Source organism: Merops nubicus, unplaced genomic scaffold (assembly GCF_000691845.1).
Source record: "Merops nubicus isolate BGI_N331 unplaced genomic scaffold, ASM69184v1 scaffold13823, whole genome shotgun sequence".
Taxonomy (NCBI): Eukaryota; Metazoa; Chordata; class Aves; order Coraciiformes; family Meropidae; genus Merops; species Merops nubicus.
In genome coordinates, this window is record NW_008601064.1 from 4,323 (window position 1) to 24,696 (window position 20,374).

General features: G+C 35.4%; 1 protein-coding gene across 1 annotated transcript in view; it reads left to right on the forward strand.

Moving 5' to 3' along the window:
• The window catches only part of TTC27 (tetratricopeptide repeat domain 27), a gene marked incomplete at its 5' end in the record, with an annotated part of 122,357 nt that overhangs the window by 1,985 nt on the left and 99,998 nt on the right, over window positions 1-20,374 (forward strand). Inside the window, 4 exons of the mRNA XM_008937889.1 lie at window positions 3,926-4,055; window positions 11,313-11,453; window positions 14,193-14,295; window positions 16,583-16,747. Coding sequence (XP_008936137.1) covers window positions 3,926-4,055; window positions 11,313-11,453; window positions 14,193-14,295; window positions 16,583-16,747 — 539 coding nt within the window. The remainder of the gene's footprint in view (window positions 1-3,925; window positions 4,056-11,312; window positions 11,454-14,192; window positions 14,296-16,582; window positions 16,748-20,374) is intronic.

Consider the following 20,374-nt stretch of genomic DNA (forward strand, 5'->3'; position numbering starts at 1 on the left):
GTTTTAGGTAGGTGCTGCTTATAGCACTTGAATCTGTACCGTGCTTGTTTGTCTCCAGTAACCTAGATTAAAATGCATTATGTAGTTTTTTGCTTGCCTGCAGGATCTGTGCCCTGTGTCTGCCTTATGGAAGGAATTAATGCAACTTCTGCACTCTGAACTTCCTTTGCCTATAGGGAAAATGGTTTTGTCTATTGTTTTATGGGTAAAATGTAATTTTCTTTTTCTGCTGAGTGATTCAAAGGAAGAACAACAAACCTCTAAGTTCTAGCTCAGAAAATTCATTAAGACACTGACTTTTAGTAGATGGGTTAAGTTCAAATATATGGGCATTTTTTTCCTGAACTGAAAGTTGTAATTCTTATAAAACTCAATGGGAGCTGAATTCAATCGGAAACAGAACGTTGGATAATGTTACTCTTATTCTTTTAGCACAGTATAAACACAGTACAAAAGTACTGTTTTATAATAGTGTTAAAGAACTCGTCAGGAGTTCTTTTTTCTTAAGCTAAAACTGAGCAGCTTGAGGGCAAAACAGCTCAAAATTTGGATCTAGATTGTAATTTCTTTGGACATAGCCTGTAACTTTTTCCACTTTCAAATCCAGGGTTCTGTAAGGAAAATATTTAACAGCATTTTAAAATTTGCTGTTACTTTTTCTGTCATTTTAACAGATTCTCTCCCTCCCCTGCCTCAGACATTTTTTTTTCACTATGGCACTTTTATGGCTTAAAAATGGAAGTCTCAAAGCATTCATTGCAATAAACTTACTGAATAGGAGTTTTCTTTTTTTCTTCCTGGTATTGTTACTTCCTTCACTAGTTTACAGTTATCTTCTACAGAAAATGTAGCTTCATAGCTGTACTGAGAATCAGCAAACTGTAGAGAATGAAGCAATAGTGTATGTGTTAATCATGTGGAGAGGGAATGGCTTTTTATTTTTTCCTGAGGTTCATTCATTGCCTGACATACAGTTTGATTCTAAAGACTGGAAGGTAATAGTGTGCTAGACACAACAAAAAGAATATTTTTGGAGAGGTTGTTTCAAAAGAGCCTGAAGGTCTTTTACTGTGTTTGATTCCAAAAGCTAAATGAACAAGGAAGTGAGCACTAACACTTGTGTATGTTGACCGTGTATTTACTACTTCTGCCTTATTCAACATATAAATGAATACAAAACTTTCTAAAACAAATCCATACAATAAACTTTGTTACGATTTCCCAACCTGAAAACTGAATGGTATTTCTGGTATTTCTCTTGGGGCATCTGATGGTTGGTTAACTGGTGTGCTGTATATATTGAAAAACCAAAATGAAGAAATTCTTGCTGTTTCTGCAGTTTGCTTTGATGTATATGAATTGGGGAAAACAAACAAACAAAACAACAACAAAACCACAAACCAACAAACCCCAAAGCCCAACAACAACCGGCCAAAAACCCCAAAACCTATTCAGTGTCTAATTTTGCTTTGACTCCTCTTCTGTTATTTTTGGTTTCACTAAAAAGAAAAGAAACACTCCAAAACCTGTAACCTAATCACATCTTAATCACAGCCTGGCTATTATTTTCTCACTCTTATTTTGTTTGTAAATTCGATACAAATGCTTTTTTATTTTTTAATTTGAGCAAGATTAGGTGTAACAGTATGACTATTACAGTGGGGCATATATAAGCATCTAATTTTACATCATGAATGACAGTGCTCCTGGACTTGTTGTAAGCGCTGCTTTAAAAAAAAGAGGCAGCAAACCCCCAATTACATAGAGAAAGGAAGAACAAGTTAGATGGATACAGGCATATGTTGAAGGAAATCTGAGACATAAATTAAGAGTATGGAAGTCACCACAGTTAAGTGGAACACTAGCAGCTGTCCCTCTGTTGCTTTTCAAGCAGCCTTGGGGAGGTGAGCATTTGTAGGTCTGCAGTGTAAGTGCCAAGGGCAGTCAGAGAGACAATGACATTTTTTCTTTGGAGAAAAAAAAAGGGATAGGCAAGGGAGCTTGCATTTGCAGGGATTAGAGCTTGGAATTGACACTCTGATACAGAACGAGTGATAAGGAGACTGGAAGTTGGCCATGGATCTGAAAACGGGGGGAATAATCAGTTGGTGACAAATGACCCGGTGGAAAGATAGTATTCCAGCCATAGTAATGGCATTAGTTACCAGTTTTTCCAGAGGTCTTCTGCACAGATATAACTGTATCAAGACTTCGGGCAAGTATGCCTGCCAGATAGATAGATGTCAATAATGTTAACGTAAATGAATACAAAAATATTAGTAGAAATAATAGTGTAAATGATGAAATAATGAAAATGAGTCTTCAAAAGACTGAAGTGCATCTGTCAAATCACAGTGCAGAGGTGGCTGATTATTCTGTATGTTACCTTTCAAAAGCTAAGAAGCATTATTTATCACAGGAGAATAATTAGAAAGTGTATGTCTGTGTGGTGGAGTGTGTATAACGGTAATAATTTAGAGTACAGGAATTGTTAGTGCTTTGTGGTTTTCAGTTATTTGGAAGGTTAGTGGTAATCTTAAATATGTATTCAAATAATATTTGTTGGTAGATAGTTCCTCACTGAATGGTGACAGTAAGTGTTACTTTGTTTTCAGTAAGAACTCTTCATACCAGTCCTTGTTCTCTAACCCTCCTGAAGACTCTGTTCAATTTTTAATTTTTACTTTTTCAATCCAGGATTCCCCACCCCTGCTTTCTCATTGTTCTACATCTTTTTGTTACATTCTTGCCCACAAGCTGCTTGCTTGTGTGTGGCTTTTCTATTTGACTTTGGCTTTCTTATGGGTTGTATAACACTTTATCCTTCCGTTTCCATTTGGAGGACTCATCTTTGAGTCCTTGTTTTCATAGAATCATTAATGTTGGAAAAAACCTCTAAGATGATCAAGGCCAACCATTTGACAGACGAAAGAAAAAGGCTAATTTTTTAAATTCAGTTATGCTCCTTAACATACCAATTTTTGTATCAACCCAACACAATTAAAATGTTAACTTTTTGTAGTTAGATTGAATGTTATATATGTGACAGGGCCCCTGTTGGCACATGACTTATTATAATACAATAAGATTCTAGTTAAGTAAGGAATCATAAAACAAACCAGAAGTTTGTGTAAATCTACTAAAACTCTACACATGTTAAATTAACCATTAAATTCTTGAGGATTGTGCCCTGCCTTCTGCAGTCCACATAGATTATTTGTTATTGTGGGTGCATGAAGAAATAATATCATAAAGATGTTAGATGAGCTTAGTCTTGTAAATAAGGAAAAATTTACCATACTTAGTTTCAGGAAGGCAGCAAAGTCTCGTAATTCCATTTTCAAATAAAACATTGTGATTTAAATTAAAAAGTGCCATTGAATGTGGTAACACTTGCTGCCAGAGTATCTGAACCAACTTGGAGGTGATAGTGTAGTTTTGAACTTTTTTGATACTCATTTTATTATTTTATTGTCAGATGGAGTGAAAATAAACAGCAGTGTCAAAACAAAAATAAACATGCTGGTTTGGAACACAGATGAATGCAGTATTTGTCTCTGAAAATGCTGAGGATTAAATGTATCATAAGCAAATATAACAACTCTGCAATAGGCAAATATGGGATAATCTGCATCATATGCTAATCTTCTGATCTCTGATAGTTAGATACAGCCTTAATTTTCAAATATACAAACCAACTCTGCTTCCAAACTGTCCTGAATTACAGCCATTATAAACAAATGCATTTCCAAGCCCTTTAGATTCCCCATGTGAATTCTTGAATACCACATTCATTGTATTTTTCAAGTGAAATGTTTTTTTTTTTTGAGGCTGAGGGTTTTTCATTAGTAGAAGAATTAATCAGATCTCGTCTTAATTAAAAATGTAATATGTTGCTAATTGCTTTTTTTAATCTATGTTGCAGGCAGAGGCTGATGTTTCTACTTGGTGTGGGCAGTTTGCAGCTCTTTGTTCAGAGCAATTGGACTGGGCCTCCTGTTCAGTTAAAGCTTCAGGAGTTTTTACCACCTGCATTGTTACAGCAATTCTCCGAGGTATATTTGTATTTTAATAAGCTGTCATTTTATTGTCACTGCTTTTCACAAATAACCACAGCCCACAGATGTATCAGAGAAGGCACATCTGTGAAACACAGTGCTAGAATGAATTGCCTTAATTGTTTATCATTTGGCTGCTATTGCAAACATCTTCAGCTGTATCAGTTTGATAAGCAGTGTCCTAAAAGCAGTTACTCTGTCTGCCTAAGAGATTTCCTGCTGGAGATGTGGTTGTGGATGTGGAAGATAAGTTTATTATATGGGAGAATTTACTCAAAAGTCATTTGCTGTCAATAAACTTTTTATTTATTTTGGGATGTGTTCTTAACTGGATCAAAAAAAGATATTTATAAGTGGCTTAGAAACTTTCCCTTCTTAGGGTAAGGTGGAATTCTGCAGATAGCAGAATATCTGGCAGATACAAAACAGTAGATTTGGGTGCTCAGTTAGGCCCATGGGTGATGCCAAGTATATTGTAGTAGTATCAGGACAAAAATGCTAAGGCAAATGGAGCTTTTGGAAGAGGAGGGGAATGTAGAAGATGAAAAAGAGGACTGTCAATTTTATTTACTTTGGCATACTTTTGTGTAAATAACTAATCAATACCATAACTTCTTAGTGAGATGCATGCATTGTTTGTACCACTCTCCATCTCATGACACTCCTGCACCTGTGATTCAGCACAGCTTCTTGAGCATGAATTTTTCTTTTGGTATTAAAGCTATGGTAAACTACTGATTACTGCAGCATGCCAGGGAAGAGAGTATCACTAGTCTCTGTTAATGCTAAATTTACAAGTGAGTTTGAATTTAGAATTTCTCTGTGAATATGGCATGGACCAGGAGCAATGTAAATGCTGTGCCCTGTGGAATGAGGGGAAGTTTGAGTATATGAAAACTTCCACATAAGACTACCAGATTAGTGTTGCATTATTGTGGCATGTTTTTTGCAAGAATTCCATCATTCATAATGTTCTGCCCTAGGTTCATTTGCATTTCTAAATAATTCAGATACAGTAGCTCTCCCTTTTTTATAAATAGATGTTTATTGGTTTGATTTATCTTTTAAAGCTGATGTGGTGTGTATGTAGGCTTATTTTTTTTCTAGATTTTTGATACCAGAAGTCAAATCTCATCTTCTGATGACTCAATAATTAACAGTGGAAACCAAGCATACAAAACCTTCTAGGGTGTGAAATGAGTTAGCAAAAATTTTGAAGTATGCTATTTCTGAGAGGCAAATGAGTCCAATTTGCCTTCCATTCTCCTTATAATTTGTTTATAACCTTTAAGATTACAGTATCAAAATATTCTTATAATCTGTAGGCACTGTTTACTAAGAACTCTGATTTTCTGTGTTTGGGTATATGTGCAGGCTGTAGTTTAACACACAGTCTGAAGCCCAAGATGATAGTCCTAGAATTGCTGTCATTGACAGAGGTCACAGACGTGTAGAAAACAATGTTCATTATTTCTATTAATCATCCCACTTTTTGGCTGTCTTAAAGAGAGAGATACTAATTGTCTGTGGAATAATGGAATACATATCTCCTGTTTAGTTTATTATTCTGCTGTGTCTGCGAATGTAATGCATTGAAAGATGTTTGCTTATAGAGAAAGTATTCCAGAAACTAGCAAGAGATTAGAAAGGACTTGAGCATACTACGTTTCCAATAAGTACTGCATCAGACTGCAAGATCCAGCTATTGCATTCAGGCAGAAGAAATTTACCTTTATTTATATTACTGTTATTTATATTATCAGCTTCCAAAATGATGTTGTTTTTTTTTTTCCAAGAGCACTAAACATTTATGTGCTATAATATAATATCCAGTTCTCTTTTTTATTAAATGTCTTAGTTCAAAAGTTTTTTGTATGTTTTGAATTATCTTTATGTATTTAGTTTTCGTTCCAGGGATTCCTAGTATATAAACACTCTGTAAAAATGAACATCTCGATAAACTGACATTTTTGTGCTTCCATTAATCTGACTTTCCTCTCTTGCATACACAGATATTCAGGGAAAAGTGGGTTAAAAATATATTTCTGACTTTCTCCATCTGTTGTAATCTTTCATGTTCTATCATCAAGACTGATACAATCCCTTTTTAAATAGACCTTCCATTTTTCAGGTTTTCAAATTAAAATGATCTTTTCCCATGTCAAGCTAAAAAAAAGAAATTGTGTTCAAATTTCTTTTAGCCTGCTCTAACTAATGTCACTAAATTTCAGCCTTAAAATGTCTGATTTATTTCAGGAATGTTTTCAAAACTCTTATTCTCATTTCCAGAATGCTTTATTGGATTAGTCTGGACTTCAGGTTTTCAGACTGTATAACTGCTGCCATTTCTATCCTTTGAAAGTTTCACCTCTGGGTCAGTGGTGTAGTTTTATTTCTGTTCCCAGATAGCTTCTGAATGCAACATTAATTTCTTATGAGTGCATTAAGACTGCATGAGACTATAATTAATTTCAGTGAGGAAAAAATAAAATAGCCTCTTTTAGATGAGTTGCTGGTAGAGGCCTCTTGGATGTCTTCCATGAACAATATTCATGAGTATGTGTACATTATTTCCTATCCCCCAAATTGATTCCAGCCTTCTCTGTAAATTACAGTTACATTCATGTACTCTATTAGGATTTCTTTTTATGTCCTGCAGAACTGGCTTGTGCTTTTCTCTTTTGTGTCCATGTATAAAAGTGGTTCAGTAATTTCTGAAGAGAAAACTAGCTAGTGTTTTAGTTATTATGTGTCTCTCAGTTTTCTAAAATAATTTCAATACTTAAGCACACCAGATAATAGTCTGACTTACACTATCTTGAGTTTCCTACTAAGTGCATTATGTTAAAGGAAGATTCAAAAAGTATTTGATTTAGGTTAAAATAGATTAGCAGTTCTGGCTTTGAACTTGCTGGGATTAGATTAGAACATTTTTAATAGTAATGGACTCCTTGTGTCTTAAAGAGCTGTCACTGCCTCTTTGCTTGTAAGGGAATAAAAGGTTATTCCGAGCTTATACACTGAGTTCAGTGTTCTCAGTAGATAAACCAGACAAAACTGTGTAGTGGAACTAATTAAGGCCACCAATAGCTGTAAGAATGTTGTGAGGACAAGCTGCTTTGTTTGTTGTCTGATTTCATATTCAGAAGAAGGATATATTTGGTAACAGTGAGAAGTTCCATCTGGAAGAAAATCCCAATGTGGTAACTGACAATACATGTAAATAGCTGGTAGGAATCCTCCAAATACATATAACAACAGCTCCTGCTGGTCTTTCTATAACTTCCAGGTTCATTCCAAATAATGAGTTCAAGAATGCACTTGAATAATTCTTTTCCCTTGTATTATCGTTTCATTTATGCATTACTTGTTCCTTTTGCTGAAAGAGACTGAACCACACTTCTGTTGATATCAATGGCAATGTTCATAATTCATAAGAAAACCAGCAATGTACTCTGTAGTACTGCTGTCTCAAATCCAATATGATTCCTTAGCCTTGTTAATTTAATCTATGGGGAATTCCTTTTTCCAGATCCACATGCTTGGCTTTTGTTAGCATAAACTACCCAGAAAGAAGAGTTGAATTTTGATGTGCTGTTTGAATACCGGTGACCAGCAAGATACAGACTTTGAAGTTCTTGCAAATTTCTCCCTCTTGTGGGCAATGTAGAGATGGATGGTAAAGGCTAAATGTGGAGGCAGTCTTTAAGTAGAGATAATCTGCTAAAGTGGTATACAGTCTTGCCCTGTATTCTTTTGCTATGAATATAGAAAAGAAGGGAGGTTCTTCTGAAGTCACTTGGAAAATACTCCCTTAAAAATGGAGCAAAGTCACCCTCACTGGTAATATGAACAAGAGCATTCATAACTAAGTACTTCTGCACACAGCACTCTCAGGGAAGACTTTCTTACTCTAGCTTACCTTTATTATCTTCAGTCCGCAGCTCAGCTCTGCATGGGTTAACTGTGCTGTTTTGAATCATGAAGCTGGAGACAGCCTCCACTCTAATTGCACCCCCGTTGCAGAAAATTGAAGAGGGAAGAAGTTACAAACAAAACCAATTTTTCTATCCCCTAAGGTCTAGAGTAAAGAGTGACTTCTGTTCCAGAGGACCAAGTCTTTGGCTGGTAACCTCTGTACATCTTCCATTATTCTGACAGATACATCAACCTAATTTTGCCAAATGACAAATTGTTGTACAGTAGTCTGTACTGGAGGCCCAGTATATAGGCTTTGCAGCCATGTACAGAGACACATTCCTTGTTTAACGTGAGAGCTTGTTTGTTCTCCCTCACTTCCATTTATTAATCAAGTATTTGCAAGCCTTTAGTCTGTCTTTTTCTGTATCTGAGTATGTGTGGTCTTGCCTTTTTAAGATTTTGGGGAAGGAGTCCTAGGATGGTGAAAGAGCTGATGAAATGTTAGGAAGGCCAACTCAGAGCAGTTCCTGGTACAAAAGTAGCATACCAAACACTCATTTTGCCCCTTATCACTATTGTTAGCAAGAAAAGAACATGCCCCTAAACTAAAATTCCCATCCTGTCTTTTCTCAGACCTATTGAATGTTAAAGGCAGAAGCTTTTTTTTCTGATCATTGTCATTACACAGGTCATGATGGTTGTGCTGGGAAATAATTTTAAAATATTGTGAGAACTGAAATAGGCAAGAGTACTCTCCAGTTTGCAGTTGATGTAGGGTTTTAGTAGTAGTTATTTAACAGTAGCTGTTAAGTTACCATTTGGAAGTTGAATATGTAACCAGCTGTGTTTCAGAGATTAAAAAAAAAAAGTATTTATAGTGAATTGATCTTTGTTTGCCAGTATTTAGTCCAGAGGTGGTCGAAAGGAACACCTTGTAGGTCCAATAGAAACTAGGCAATTACCTAGAGATTTCTCAGCTTATATTCATAAAGTAATTATCTAGTATATGTTTCTGTGCTTAAAGAGTATTATTCCCGAATAAAGTAATTACACATTTTGATGACAAATCTGGTGAAAAATGGAAAGACTCAACAATCTAACACAGGTTTATTAAGTCAGGAACATAATATTAGCAAGTCTTGATTGTGGCCATTTTGAGATATGTGAAATTTTTTAAGCTATGTGAGATAGGTTTGACACTTAGAATATCTAAGTGTGTAAACCCAAGAAGACAAGTTCGACGTTTCTTTTTCATCTTAGCCAGTGTTTTAGGGATTTTTGTGGACTTAATTTCTAACTTTTCAGCCCTTGAAGCTGTAGAGGCTTAAATGTCTACCTCTTATATGTAGCTGTTCTCTCATCCTAAAGCCTATCCTAGGGCGGTAAATTCTGTTATTAGATGAGGTCTTAGAGTGGGGTCTAGAAGGGTGAATGTTGGTTTAGGCTTTCTCAGCTAAAAGAAGAGGACGTCTTCTTTCCTGCATGGGTTTTGTTTCATGGAAAAGAACATGGATTTGTTAAAATAGAAGATAACAGTTCTCTTGGCTCTGAGACTTGTTGGCTTATTGTCAAAGCTGTGACATGCCATCATTTCTCCCTTCTTCCTCCCTCATTACATTCCTTGTAATACTACATTAGCTGGACTGAGCTCTCCAGTGAAAGGACTGGAAATGTGAATTTGAGATTAATTGGTTACTGCAGTGCTTAAGCAAGTGTAGATTACTATAGCATAGCAAGGCTATTTTAAAAAATGGTTCTGTAACAAAGCTTATAGCTTGTTTGCCTTCCCACTGGGTATTTTAAGTTCAGTTTACTTTGGTTGTAGCAAGATTCAAAAAGGAGCAGAAGGAGAAAAAAATTTACATGAAACTGAAAATCATATTGACTGTCCTATTATGTATGTGTGTGCATTTAAAAAAAAAATTTAATCTTTAGAAGTACTGAATGATGACTTTCTCAAAATCAGAGTAGAGATGTTGGCATGGCTGTTCCTTTCTGAATCACTAGTGGTGGGAGGGATGTGGTATACTTCCAATTGGCAGTTTCTTTCCTTTATTCTCAAGTGGTTTGTCAGACTGTTGTAAACTTTGTTTTCCATGGTGGGATTGAAATGACTGCAGTGATGTCATGCAAGAATTCTGCTTTGAGTAAATAATTTGAAATCCCAAGTCATTGTCTACTAAGTACAAGTATTTTCAATGTTAATGCAAGAGAGATAACTAACAAGCAAATCAGAATCAAAGCCTGAAGATTAGTCTGTTATTAAAAAATGAACTAGGGGAATAATGTGGCTTAACAGGTTTGGTCTTCAGTGTAACCCCTTGATCAAGGTAATGAAAAGAATGTCTACTTAGGAATTACGTTATTCATTTAGTTGAAAAAGATGAAATTTGATTCAGATAATTTCTGTCCTGGTTGTATAGACTGAATAAGAATCTTTCTCAGGCAAGTGACTTCAATGCAGGCTGTCATTTAACCTTCTTTTTTTTCTCTTTCCCATCCATTCCCTTTTCTTGCCCCTTTTATACCAGCTGAAAACAAAGCCCTACTTTTTTTTACTTTGCAAAGGAAACTTGCCATATGAGAACTAGGGATAAACTCATGAACTGACATCTCCCTGAGCCTGAAGAGAAACTGCTTGAATGCTTTCATTGCATTGAAAGGGAGAGAAGAATAGGTGACTGTCAGATGACAGTCACCACTGAGAGACAGATTCCCTGGAGAGCTACCTCAAGCCTATTAAGTAAAAGAATTACAGTAGGGAGCGTCATACAGGAAAGCATCCAAAGCAGGGAGAGGTTTTTATTCATGAGACAAAGGGAAGAACAGCTCTAATATTGCTGCCCTGATGCCACTTCAACAGGAAGCTCCCTCTGGGGAAAGAAACTGATAACACATATTGACATCAGTGGAGGAGTATCTAGTGTATTTGTGTGGTGTAGGATTAATTTAATTAACAAATTATTTCTGTGGGTACAAATTGAATGACATGGATTTATCAGAAGCTTTTTTCCTTACATCAGGATTATATTACTAGGATGTATTTGGGGATAAGTGTTGACTGGACATAGGCATTTCAGGTGGGAGGAAATCAGTCTTTCAGATCATATTGATATGGTGTATCAGGACAGCAAGAAACAAGGCAGAATTCACCCTGACTTGGTAGAAGGTTGAGACTCCAAGAGACGGTGATTTTTGCTAATGTTTTGAGCAGACTTTTTCCTTAAATACATGGGGAGTTATTTTTCCAAATTCTACATTACATGATTTTAATATACACTTGCTTACATTTCCTGAAACTTGTAATTATTTTTTTTTTTTTCATTCTTTCAGCCAAAAATGCTGCATGCAGCAATTCTGAAGATGCTGGTTCTAGATGGTGAATCAATCTATACCTTGACTTCTCATCCTATTTTGCTCCTTATAGCCAGGATAATTCTTGTGAATTCAAGACACAAACTTGAGTCTGTTCAGGTAAGAAATACATGACTAATGATTATGATTGCCAGCTACTCATTCTTTTTTTTTTTCATACCTCATTGAATCAGTATAACTTCCATTTCTTTTTCTGCAGCTCTGAGGTTTTTCCCCTCTAAGAAACAATTCAGACAAAGTGACTACAATTAAACAGAAGTATCTTTTTCTTAAAGATAAGCTATTTTCTGTCTCTCTCAAAAGGGAAGAAAGGTGCTTTTATTAACTGGAAAAATTAGAACATTTAATAGGAAGCAACTTCTTTTTAAAAAGATACATACTTTATGACATTCTTGGGGGTGGGGAACACCCTATAGTGCAGCGTACATGTGTCCTTTTTTGACAATCTTTGGGTTACTGTTAGCCATTACTGTATGAATTATAAGCCATGAATTCTAGATGCCAAGGAATTCCTCCCTTTTGTTTGTTATTGTCCTCTACCTTTTCTGGAGTCATCCATGTGGAGGCTACCTTAATTCTCTGTCTTGCTTGTACATTAAGAACATATGCTGAACATCTTATTGAGAGTGTTTTTATCTCTATGTCCTTTGTAGTTTAGCAGCAGGCTGGTTGGTAGCAGGACTCTCTGGAACTGAGGGACTTTTAATAACAGCAACTTCTCTTTATTGCATTCCAGCTGAACAGAATTTGGCTGGAGATCAAAATGCCACATGGTCTTCCTTTATGCTTGGCTGACAACATCCATTCCCAGCTGGGTCTTTGTATGAGTGATGAATTAAGCTGCGTGGGAGATTTTGGCTGTACTGCATTTCTAGAAGCCAAGCTCCTCCATTGTATACCCTGTTATTCATAGATGAGTGCTGTTGAATTTCAGCAATTGGGTCAGTCAGGGAGGCAGAAAATGTACCTGGTGTAGAGAATTCCCTTGCTGCCTTCTCTCAGACTGACATAATGGGGGGCCGCCTGCTACGCAGTGGAGGTTCAATTACTTGTGCCTATATCAAGTTTGGATTGTAGTTCAAAGGCAACAGCTGATAAAAGCTACTTTGATCAACAAGTCAACGTAGCAATTAAAGCTTGCCATTTTTTCTCATTTCAGCTTGCTTCAAAGGAAGTCTCTTAATACTTTTGCTTCTTTAAGATTAGTACAAGTAAGTTTAAACCACAGTAAAATACTATGAAATATATTATCTAAAGCATTAATGAAGTTCTATTTTATTAAAAAATGCTATTGTACATAGAAGATTAAATTCTCCAAAATCACCCAAAATTTCTTAACTTGGCTCCCAAAATGCTAACATTGCTGATAGAATGCTGTACAGAGCTCAGCTAGCTTACCTGAAGCCTTATAAACACAGTCTGTCTGATATTAACATTTCTGAGTGGCAAGCATCAGGCCTCAGGAAATTGAATCATTAAGCTGGATACTCAGTTGTGTGGGAAAATGAATACTTGATTATATAAAGCTAAACTGAAGTAATTTGAAACTTCTTATTTAAATTGCCTTTAGGTTTCTAAATAAGTGATGAAATGTCGAGATTTGACATTTTCACAAAGTCTGTTGTTTTTACTCTGTTCAACTTGATATCAAAAGTCATCTTTCATTACTTTTTGAAATAGACGCAATTATTCTTTTTGATTCCTTTCTAGGGACATTACAGTCAGCTACATGTGAATGGTTTAGATGTTTTATGCTTGAATACTGTACAGCTTTAAGGTTGATCTGATGTAAGCTTACCTGTATCAAAAGCTCAGAAGATAGGTGCCTCTCAGAAGCAATTGAACATCTGTTTCATAGAAAATGATTGATGTGCTAACACTAGCAGAATAACCAGTAACCTTTAGAGCCTGGGTAGAGGTATTCCTTGCATTCACAGATTATAATCTTAGTTTTGTGAATAAAATATTATTATCAATTAGCTTTTCCGTGCATTTCTACCTGGTGCAGGCAGAGAGAGATAAGATAGGAAACTTAGTTTCCTGTACATAGCTTCCTAAAATCAGGTATTTTCTGAACTGTGGTTCAGCTCTGCTATAAAACAACTATTTAGTTCAGTAAGCCCATTTGAAATTCCACATGCAAATATTAATACTTTCAATAGCGATTGTGAAGTGTTCTCATGAGCAGTTCTGGTCCTCTTCCACCTCTCTCAGACTCCTTTCTACCTCCACCTGAAGAAATAAAAAAAGGTTAAACAGAACAGGAAGAAGTGCGTGGAAGGGCAACACTGGATCATCAGAAATAATGAATGACTTCTATCCAAAAAAAGTTACTAAATAGTCTAGGACTCTTCAGTCTAGAAACAGTACTGAAGAGTGAGATCATGGCTGTTTATTAAAATCATGGAGATGATACTAAAGAAGATAAGTAGAAAACTGTTTGTTTGTGTTTTTTCTGTTACAAGAATTAGGAGGTATGAAATCAAAGTGGCAAGTGGCTACTCCAGAATAGGCACACACAAATATTTCTTTTATCCTCTGTTTGCAGAGTTTCTTACCAGGTTGTGGTCCTAAAGGTTTGTAGGGTTCAAAGAGAAATTGAGGAAAAGCCCATCAAACTCTTAAAGCACTGTAGAGCTGTTGGAATATGTTTATCTTTATCCTATATTAGTACTCACTTTTGATATAAAAGAGCTATTTTGGATTTTTAAAATATTTTAGAAATTAAAATCAAATTACAAAACCTGTGTTTTAAAGCCACTTATATATATTTTTTTGTCCCTTTTTAAAAAGGATCTGTACTTGTTATTAACTTGAAGTACCCATATTTTCTTTCAGACATTATCTTGGTGGACTCTAAGATGTGTGAATATTCACCAGCAGTTGTTAGAGGAGAGATCACCTGAGCTATTCACTCTTGCCCAGACCTGTATAAAACAAGGTATGTTTCTAATGACTCAGTTTATTGGCCTACAGCACCACTTTAAGATAGCGTGGGGGAGGGAATTTGTAGGCACAACTCTTGCAGCATAATGCTTATCAGATGCTTCTGTAACTACAGGGAGTAGAGGGGTAGCAGAATTCACTCCAATCAACAGGGACTTGTATGGCACATGCTATTTTCTGGACTCTTACCATGAAAATTGGAATATGTGATTGTAGACAAAGGTTTTCTTCCCCCAGACTTAGCACGGTTAACTTATCACAAGCTTGCCTGAACCCATTCCGTACAGCACTTCTTCTATATTTAACTAAGCTCATTTGAGTTTGGAAAGGGGATGTCCTTGTTCTTCTGTATCTTCATGGGTGAGAGAAACGTTTTTTACTTTTTTCTCTATCCCCACCTAAGTTTTGAGATTTGTTAGTTCTCTGCATTATACGTAGAGAAAATAGACAACACGAAAACTCAATTGTGTAATATATATATTGATGTTTACAAGAGCATAATGTAGAAAGTTAAGATGTCAAATGTAATCTTATCACTTGGATTTTTTCTGAGAAACAAACTCTTGTATAGACTGTTAATAACCTTTGCTACGGCAACTGATAAAGATGAAGAAAGGAGGCAAGCTTTCATGTTCATTTGCCCCTCAGCAGTTAGTTAGTTAGCTGGAGAGTCTAATTTAATATCGCAAACCTGAAATTTCTAACCAATTACATTTAAGAAACTTTCTGTTGCATTTGGAGATGAGTTGTCATGGATGTTCTGTTTTTACAAAGGTGGCAGTCTTAAATGCCAAAGCTTCAAGTCTCCTTTCTCCTACCACACCTTAATGGAGCTTTTTTGATCTGAACCATATGTAGAGTCAGGCTGTATAAATATTTGTAAAATATGAAGTGGATTTTGGTCCTTGAAGAACTTTTAAAGCGGTAACAAAGATGTTAATACAGTAATGAAATTGAACAGAGGATTTTACTGGGTCTCCTGCATTTAAGAAGCCACTGACTTAACGCTCTTACTGAATATTGAAAGGACTGGAATGGAAGAGTTTTGTTAAAATTGCTATAAACTATGATTTTTTTTTTATTACGATATTAGAGAATTTTAACCTTTAGAGTTATCTTAAGATAAAGTCTAATTCTCCTTTAGTCTGTAACTTTAAAATTTCTGGTTCTTGGAAAGTTGGAAGTGTTGCTGATTTGATGTACATGTTAGAAAGTGATTGACAGGTGTAGTTTAAGCAAATCATGATAAATTTGTTGACATGGTAATTTCATATAATGGTTTGGGATTGGAAGGGATTTTTAAAGGTCATCTAGTCCAACCCCAGTTTATAGGCTAAGGACTGGGGCTGGAGCTTGGACTTTAAAAGATGCAGAGAATGAAATCTGAGTTGCATTTTAATTTCCAAATTAAATTATAGCAAATTGAGTTTTACTTCAGAAATGGATGCTGTCAGTGTAATGGGTTAGTCTTAGAAGTTTATCCTGTGTGAATGCTTGTACTAAAAATAAAAAATTCCTTAAAATGTGACTTCCAAGATGTGTTGTAAAAGGTAATTTTACACCTATTTCTTATTGCCATTTTAAAAACAGAGTTGCACAGAGGCGGCTGATTGTTTCGTACAGGGTTATTTTGCTTAGTCTGATGGCTAGGGTTAAGATTTTTGAGACAAAGTTGTTGTTGGTGGTTGGTTTCAATGTAGTAAGGCTTGAATATTTGTGTGTTAGGTTGTACAGTACTTCTAGAATGTATATTTTCTAAATATTTATCGAAAAATATCTATACATTTTATATGATAAAATGAGTGGTACTGGTACATAAAAAAAAAACTACACACACAAACAACCCTCCTAAAGAGACCTGCGTTCATGTTCAAAGCTTAATCTGCTGCTGAAACTTTCTCATTTGAAGCCTGCTACTTAAGGGGAGGGCATTGGCTCAATATTCTGTATTCTGAGTTCCTGTGTACTTTATCAGGTTCAAGGCAATTAGAGTTATTTCCTGCCAAAGGAATATATCCCAATTCAGCTTTGCTGTAAAGTATAAGCAAAGATTAAACTTTTGTTTGTTCCAGTAGTAATTCTTAGATATAGAACTTGGAAAATGCTTTAAATAGTGCATATCTTTTATACACTGGTCGTGTTTCTTTTAAGTGTCTGGAGGTGTAAAGAACAGGAGGTTCTGTTAAACATAACAAGTTTATTTCCTGGTATTTTAAATGTATTTTAAAAATATCATTCTCCTGGACTGCATTATGATAGCTTTTCTTTTTCTTGATTTGCAGTGACAGAAGCAGAAGCTTTGTTCACAGGTGCTGAAAGCTGGCACTTAGCAGTTCAGTTCCATCTTGAGTGTGCCTATACATTTTTGTATTACTACGAGTATAAAAAAGCTAAGCAATGTTTTAATACTGCTAAAGACATAACGAAACTGCAAATTAATCTTACAGGTAAGTTTTGCTTGTACAGGATGGTTGATTGGATCAAGCTAACCTATGGCTTCTTTTTTTTTTTTTTATATATCCAAGTGAAAAAGGACTATATTTTGAAAAATCTCGACTTTCAGCAGGTAGGGCTTATTTATCTTCAAAGAACTAGCATGGCTTGGAAAAGGAAAGAGAAATATGCCATCTACTTACAATATCCTCCCTAACGTGGGTGTCTCAGCCACTGTGGTATTATGATCCTTCCTCCTCATGTTTCATATCAAAATCTAGGTCTTGTTGTCTCTGTTATGGGACTCCTGAAATGAGTTTGTATCATGAATAATTATGGATTTTTGTTTGGAGACACACTTGAGAAGTATGCATGATGATCTGATGCATTCATTCATCTTTTATGCCACTGCCTAGATCTACTCTATGCAAATAGCATTTGAAAGGCACTTCCAGCACTGTTGTTATCACAGGAAAAAAGTAGAAAAGTCAGATTCCTGATTAGCAGAAATATCAAGGATTCAGTCATTATGGAGACTTTGTAGTTCTCCTTTCAGAACCTTCAGAATTCTTTGGAGTCAGGCAGATGAAATTGCTGCACTTGCAACTTCAAATTCCATGTATAAATATATGACAGGTCTAGCTTGTCCTACTGAGTCATCAGAATGGCATAAAATGCACACTATGTGAGAACTATTGATTATGCTTGAGTAGAAATGCAAAAGCCTTTATATAGGTTTTTTCTATAGATTTATTAGTGGAAAGCATTAAGGAACTGAAACTTTCAACTTCCTTACCTATTAGACCACCATATGTCACAAGGCTAGCTGTTCTTTTATGTTCAGATTGGAGCTACAGCATCTGTTGTTTATATCCTGAGTCAGTTTAGTATCTTAATTAAAAAAAAAAGCACAAAAACCAAACAGACCAAAAAATACTAATACACAAAACCCCACAAACCCAAACTTTTATGGAATTCCATGCTCGTCTCTTCAAAGATTTTAAAATTTTACTTTGAAAAAATCTGTACTGAAAATCTTGTGACGTAATGTTTTTTCATTACTATGAGTTGATTATATTCAGTGAAAGCTGCTTAAAACCTAGGATTTCCATATACCTGCTTGAAGGAATTCCATGCATTTCAATTGATCCTACCCTTTTTTCCTGTGTGCAACACATACTGTGGGATGTGTTCCATGTGTGACATGTACTGCAAAATTGATTCTGTGAGGTAGTTCTGTTTAAAATTAACCTAATCTTTTTTTGTTATTGAAAACATGAGTTCCAGTGATGATACTCAAGCTATACAAATTTAATTAACCAAGAACAAGTAAAATTAAAGTGGCGGGATGCTATTCACCGATTTCACTGATAATCCTCAATTTGCAGCTACATGTTGGAATTTTTTTTTCCCCCCCTTTAGAGGATATCTTTAGATTTTGGATTAATAATTTCCTTCAGTCTAACCTAGGGAAAAACCTATTGTTTGGAGGGAAAAAAAATTGTTTGGATGCAGTGGAATAATTTGTGGGTTTGATTACTTTACCAAGAGGTTATTGTAGTCCCAGAGAGAGATTGTGCTAATAGTCTCTTGGAAAAATGTTGTGAAACTCCTAAAAGTTCCGTGGTTTATCTCCACAAATCTATTAGAATAGTTATGAAGGATGTCTAACCTGAAGGCAAACTGAACTGAACATGTGGGAATTGTTGACATTCTAGACAAATTCATTTGACATGCATGTTTGGGCTAAATGGAAGGAATGTTAGATCATCAAAAAAGACTTCAATGCAAAAACTCAACCTCTAGCAAAGACATTTTTAAGGCTTTGGAAGGAATTTCCTATTTAGGAAAGGATTTTAAGAGGTACCTTTAATGGTTGTAATCCTTACTCATTGAATGTTTTATTATGGCATGGAAATTTATGCTGTTCTTAAAGAGAGAATTTAGAACCAATATTTTCCAAAGTTATTTTAGAAATGTGTGAATAAATCATACTTGTTTGGGCTTGTGTGCTTTCTTAAGTCTCATTAATCCAAGTCTGTGCTGTATTCATAATTTATAAAAAGCATCCTCTTGTCCCTCACAATGAGTCACAACCATCAATAACTCCACAAACCCATTTCCAATAAAAGAGAAGACTGTAGTCCTTCTTGCATATAAATTTACTAAAATGAAGGTTGGTATTCCAAAATAAATTTAAGATCAACAGATCTGGACGATTAATAATGTTGAACTCTGAGATCTGCATGTTGTCTCCTTATTGTTTTTATGCCCAGTAATGCATCCCTGGGAACTTTCAATATGGAACAGGAAGTAAAGTCTTTATGTAGATTCCCTCTCTTTTGTGAGAATTTATGGTGGTATAAAGCAAGTAGGTTTTTCACCCAGCTTAAATACTTATGATATATACACACATTTTAAAAAATACATATTTTGTCCCTATAATAGGAAGAAATTATTTATTTGCTTTAAAATGGTGGAATGTATGTATCTGAGTGGAGAAACAAATCATGGTTTCGAGGTGGTACCAAGTAAATTGATTAGAAACCAGCATAGCTTTGTGAGTACTTTATTCAGCTATTTAAACAGTAAGACATAATAGGAAAATTACAGCGTAATGATTTACAAGCATTATTAAAATTGAAAATTGAGTGCTGTGGTATAAAATTAGTATGAATCATTATCCAGTATTTCCCTCTTTGTCTCTCTTTTCTTTGCAGTGTGCCTTACAATTTAAAGTGATATTTTTAGAACCTTTTTCATTTCTTCGTAAACTCTTAAAAGGGCTTTCCCCTTAAAAGAGACAATTGGTAGAAAAGGAGAAATTGGTTTAATTTCTAGTTTCCCTGCTACTATCTTTCCACCAACAGGAAGAAAAGGGAGTGACTGATGTTTCAGTGCCTGTACCAGGTGACTTTAACTGACAGTGGCCTCACCCTCAGGCCTTTGTCACATGAGCAGTCAAGTCATCTTTACCTCAATGATCTCTAGGTCCTGCAGAGTTTTCAAAATGGTAATGAAATTGAGAACTTGATATTAATTGATTCTGCAGTAATAACAGTGGGTCAGCTTTCAGCCCTCTGTTTCTGTTATTTGTGTTTAACAGTTCACATTATCTGAGCATTGTATCACACTAATAATAAGCGAGCAAACCTCCAGATTTTATAGATTAATTTCTAGCTCCACTTTGGCTCTGGTTAGGATTCTGTTATTCTGTAATTTCCTACGGCTTCTGATTGCAGCTTGCAAATAGATTGCTAACAGAGAAAGAACAGAGATGTTTTTCTTTTCAGTTTGGTATAAATGTTAATTGCCACCCTAAAAACTAGTACAAGTTGTCTGAGGGTCAAATAAAGAAGAAACCTGAAGAAACAACATTGAAAGAAATTTCACCTTGTGCATTCTGAATATTGATTAATTCAATAGTGAGCCTCCATTGGTTTGCCATTTTGTGTTTTCCCTTGTTACTTTCACAGTTTCTTATGTGCTGTATTATGGTAACATCGTGTGTGTCCCTCTTCACAGACCTAAGTGTTAGAGTGAAGATCTGAAATATTTAAAACTATGGCCTGTAAGATATGGGATTTTCATTTCCCTGGATGTCTCCATGTTGTCATTAACTTTTAGCAGGCAAATTGAAC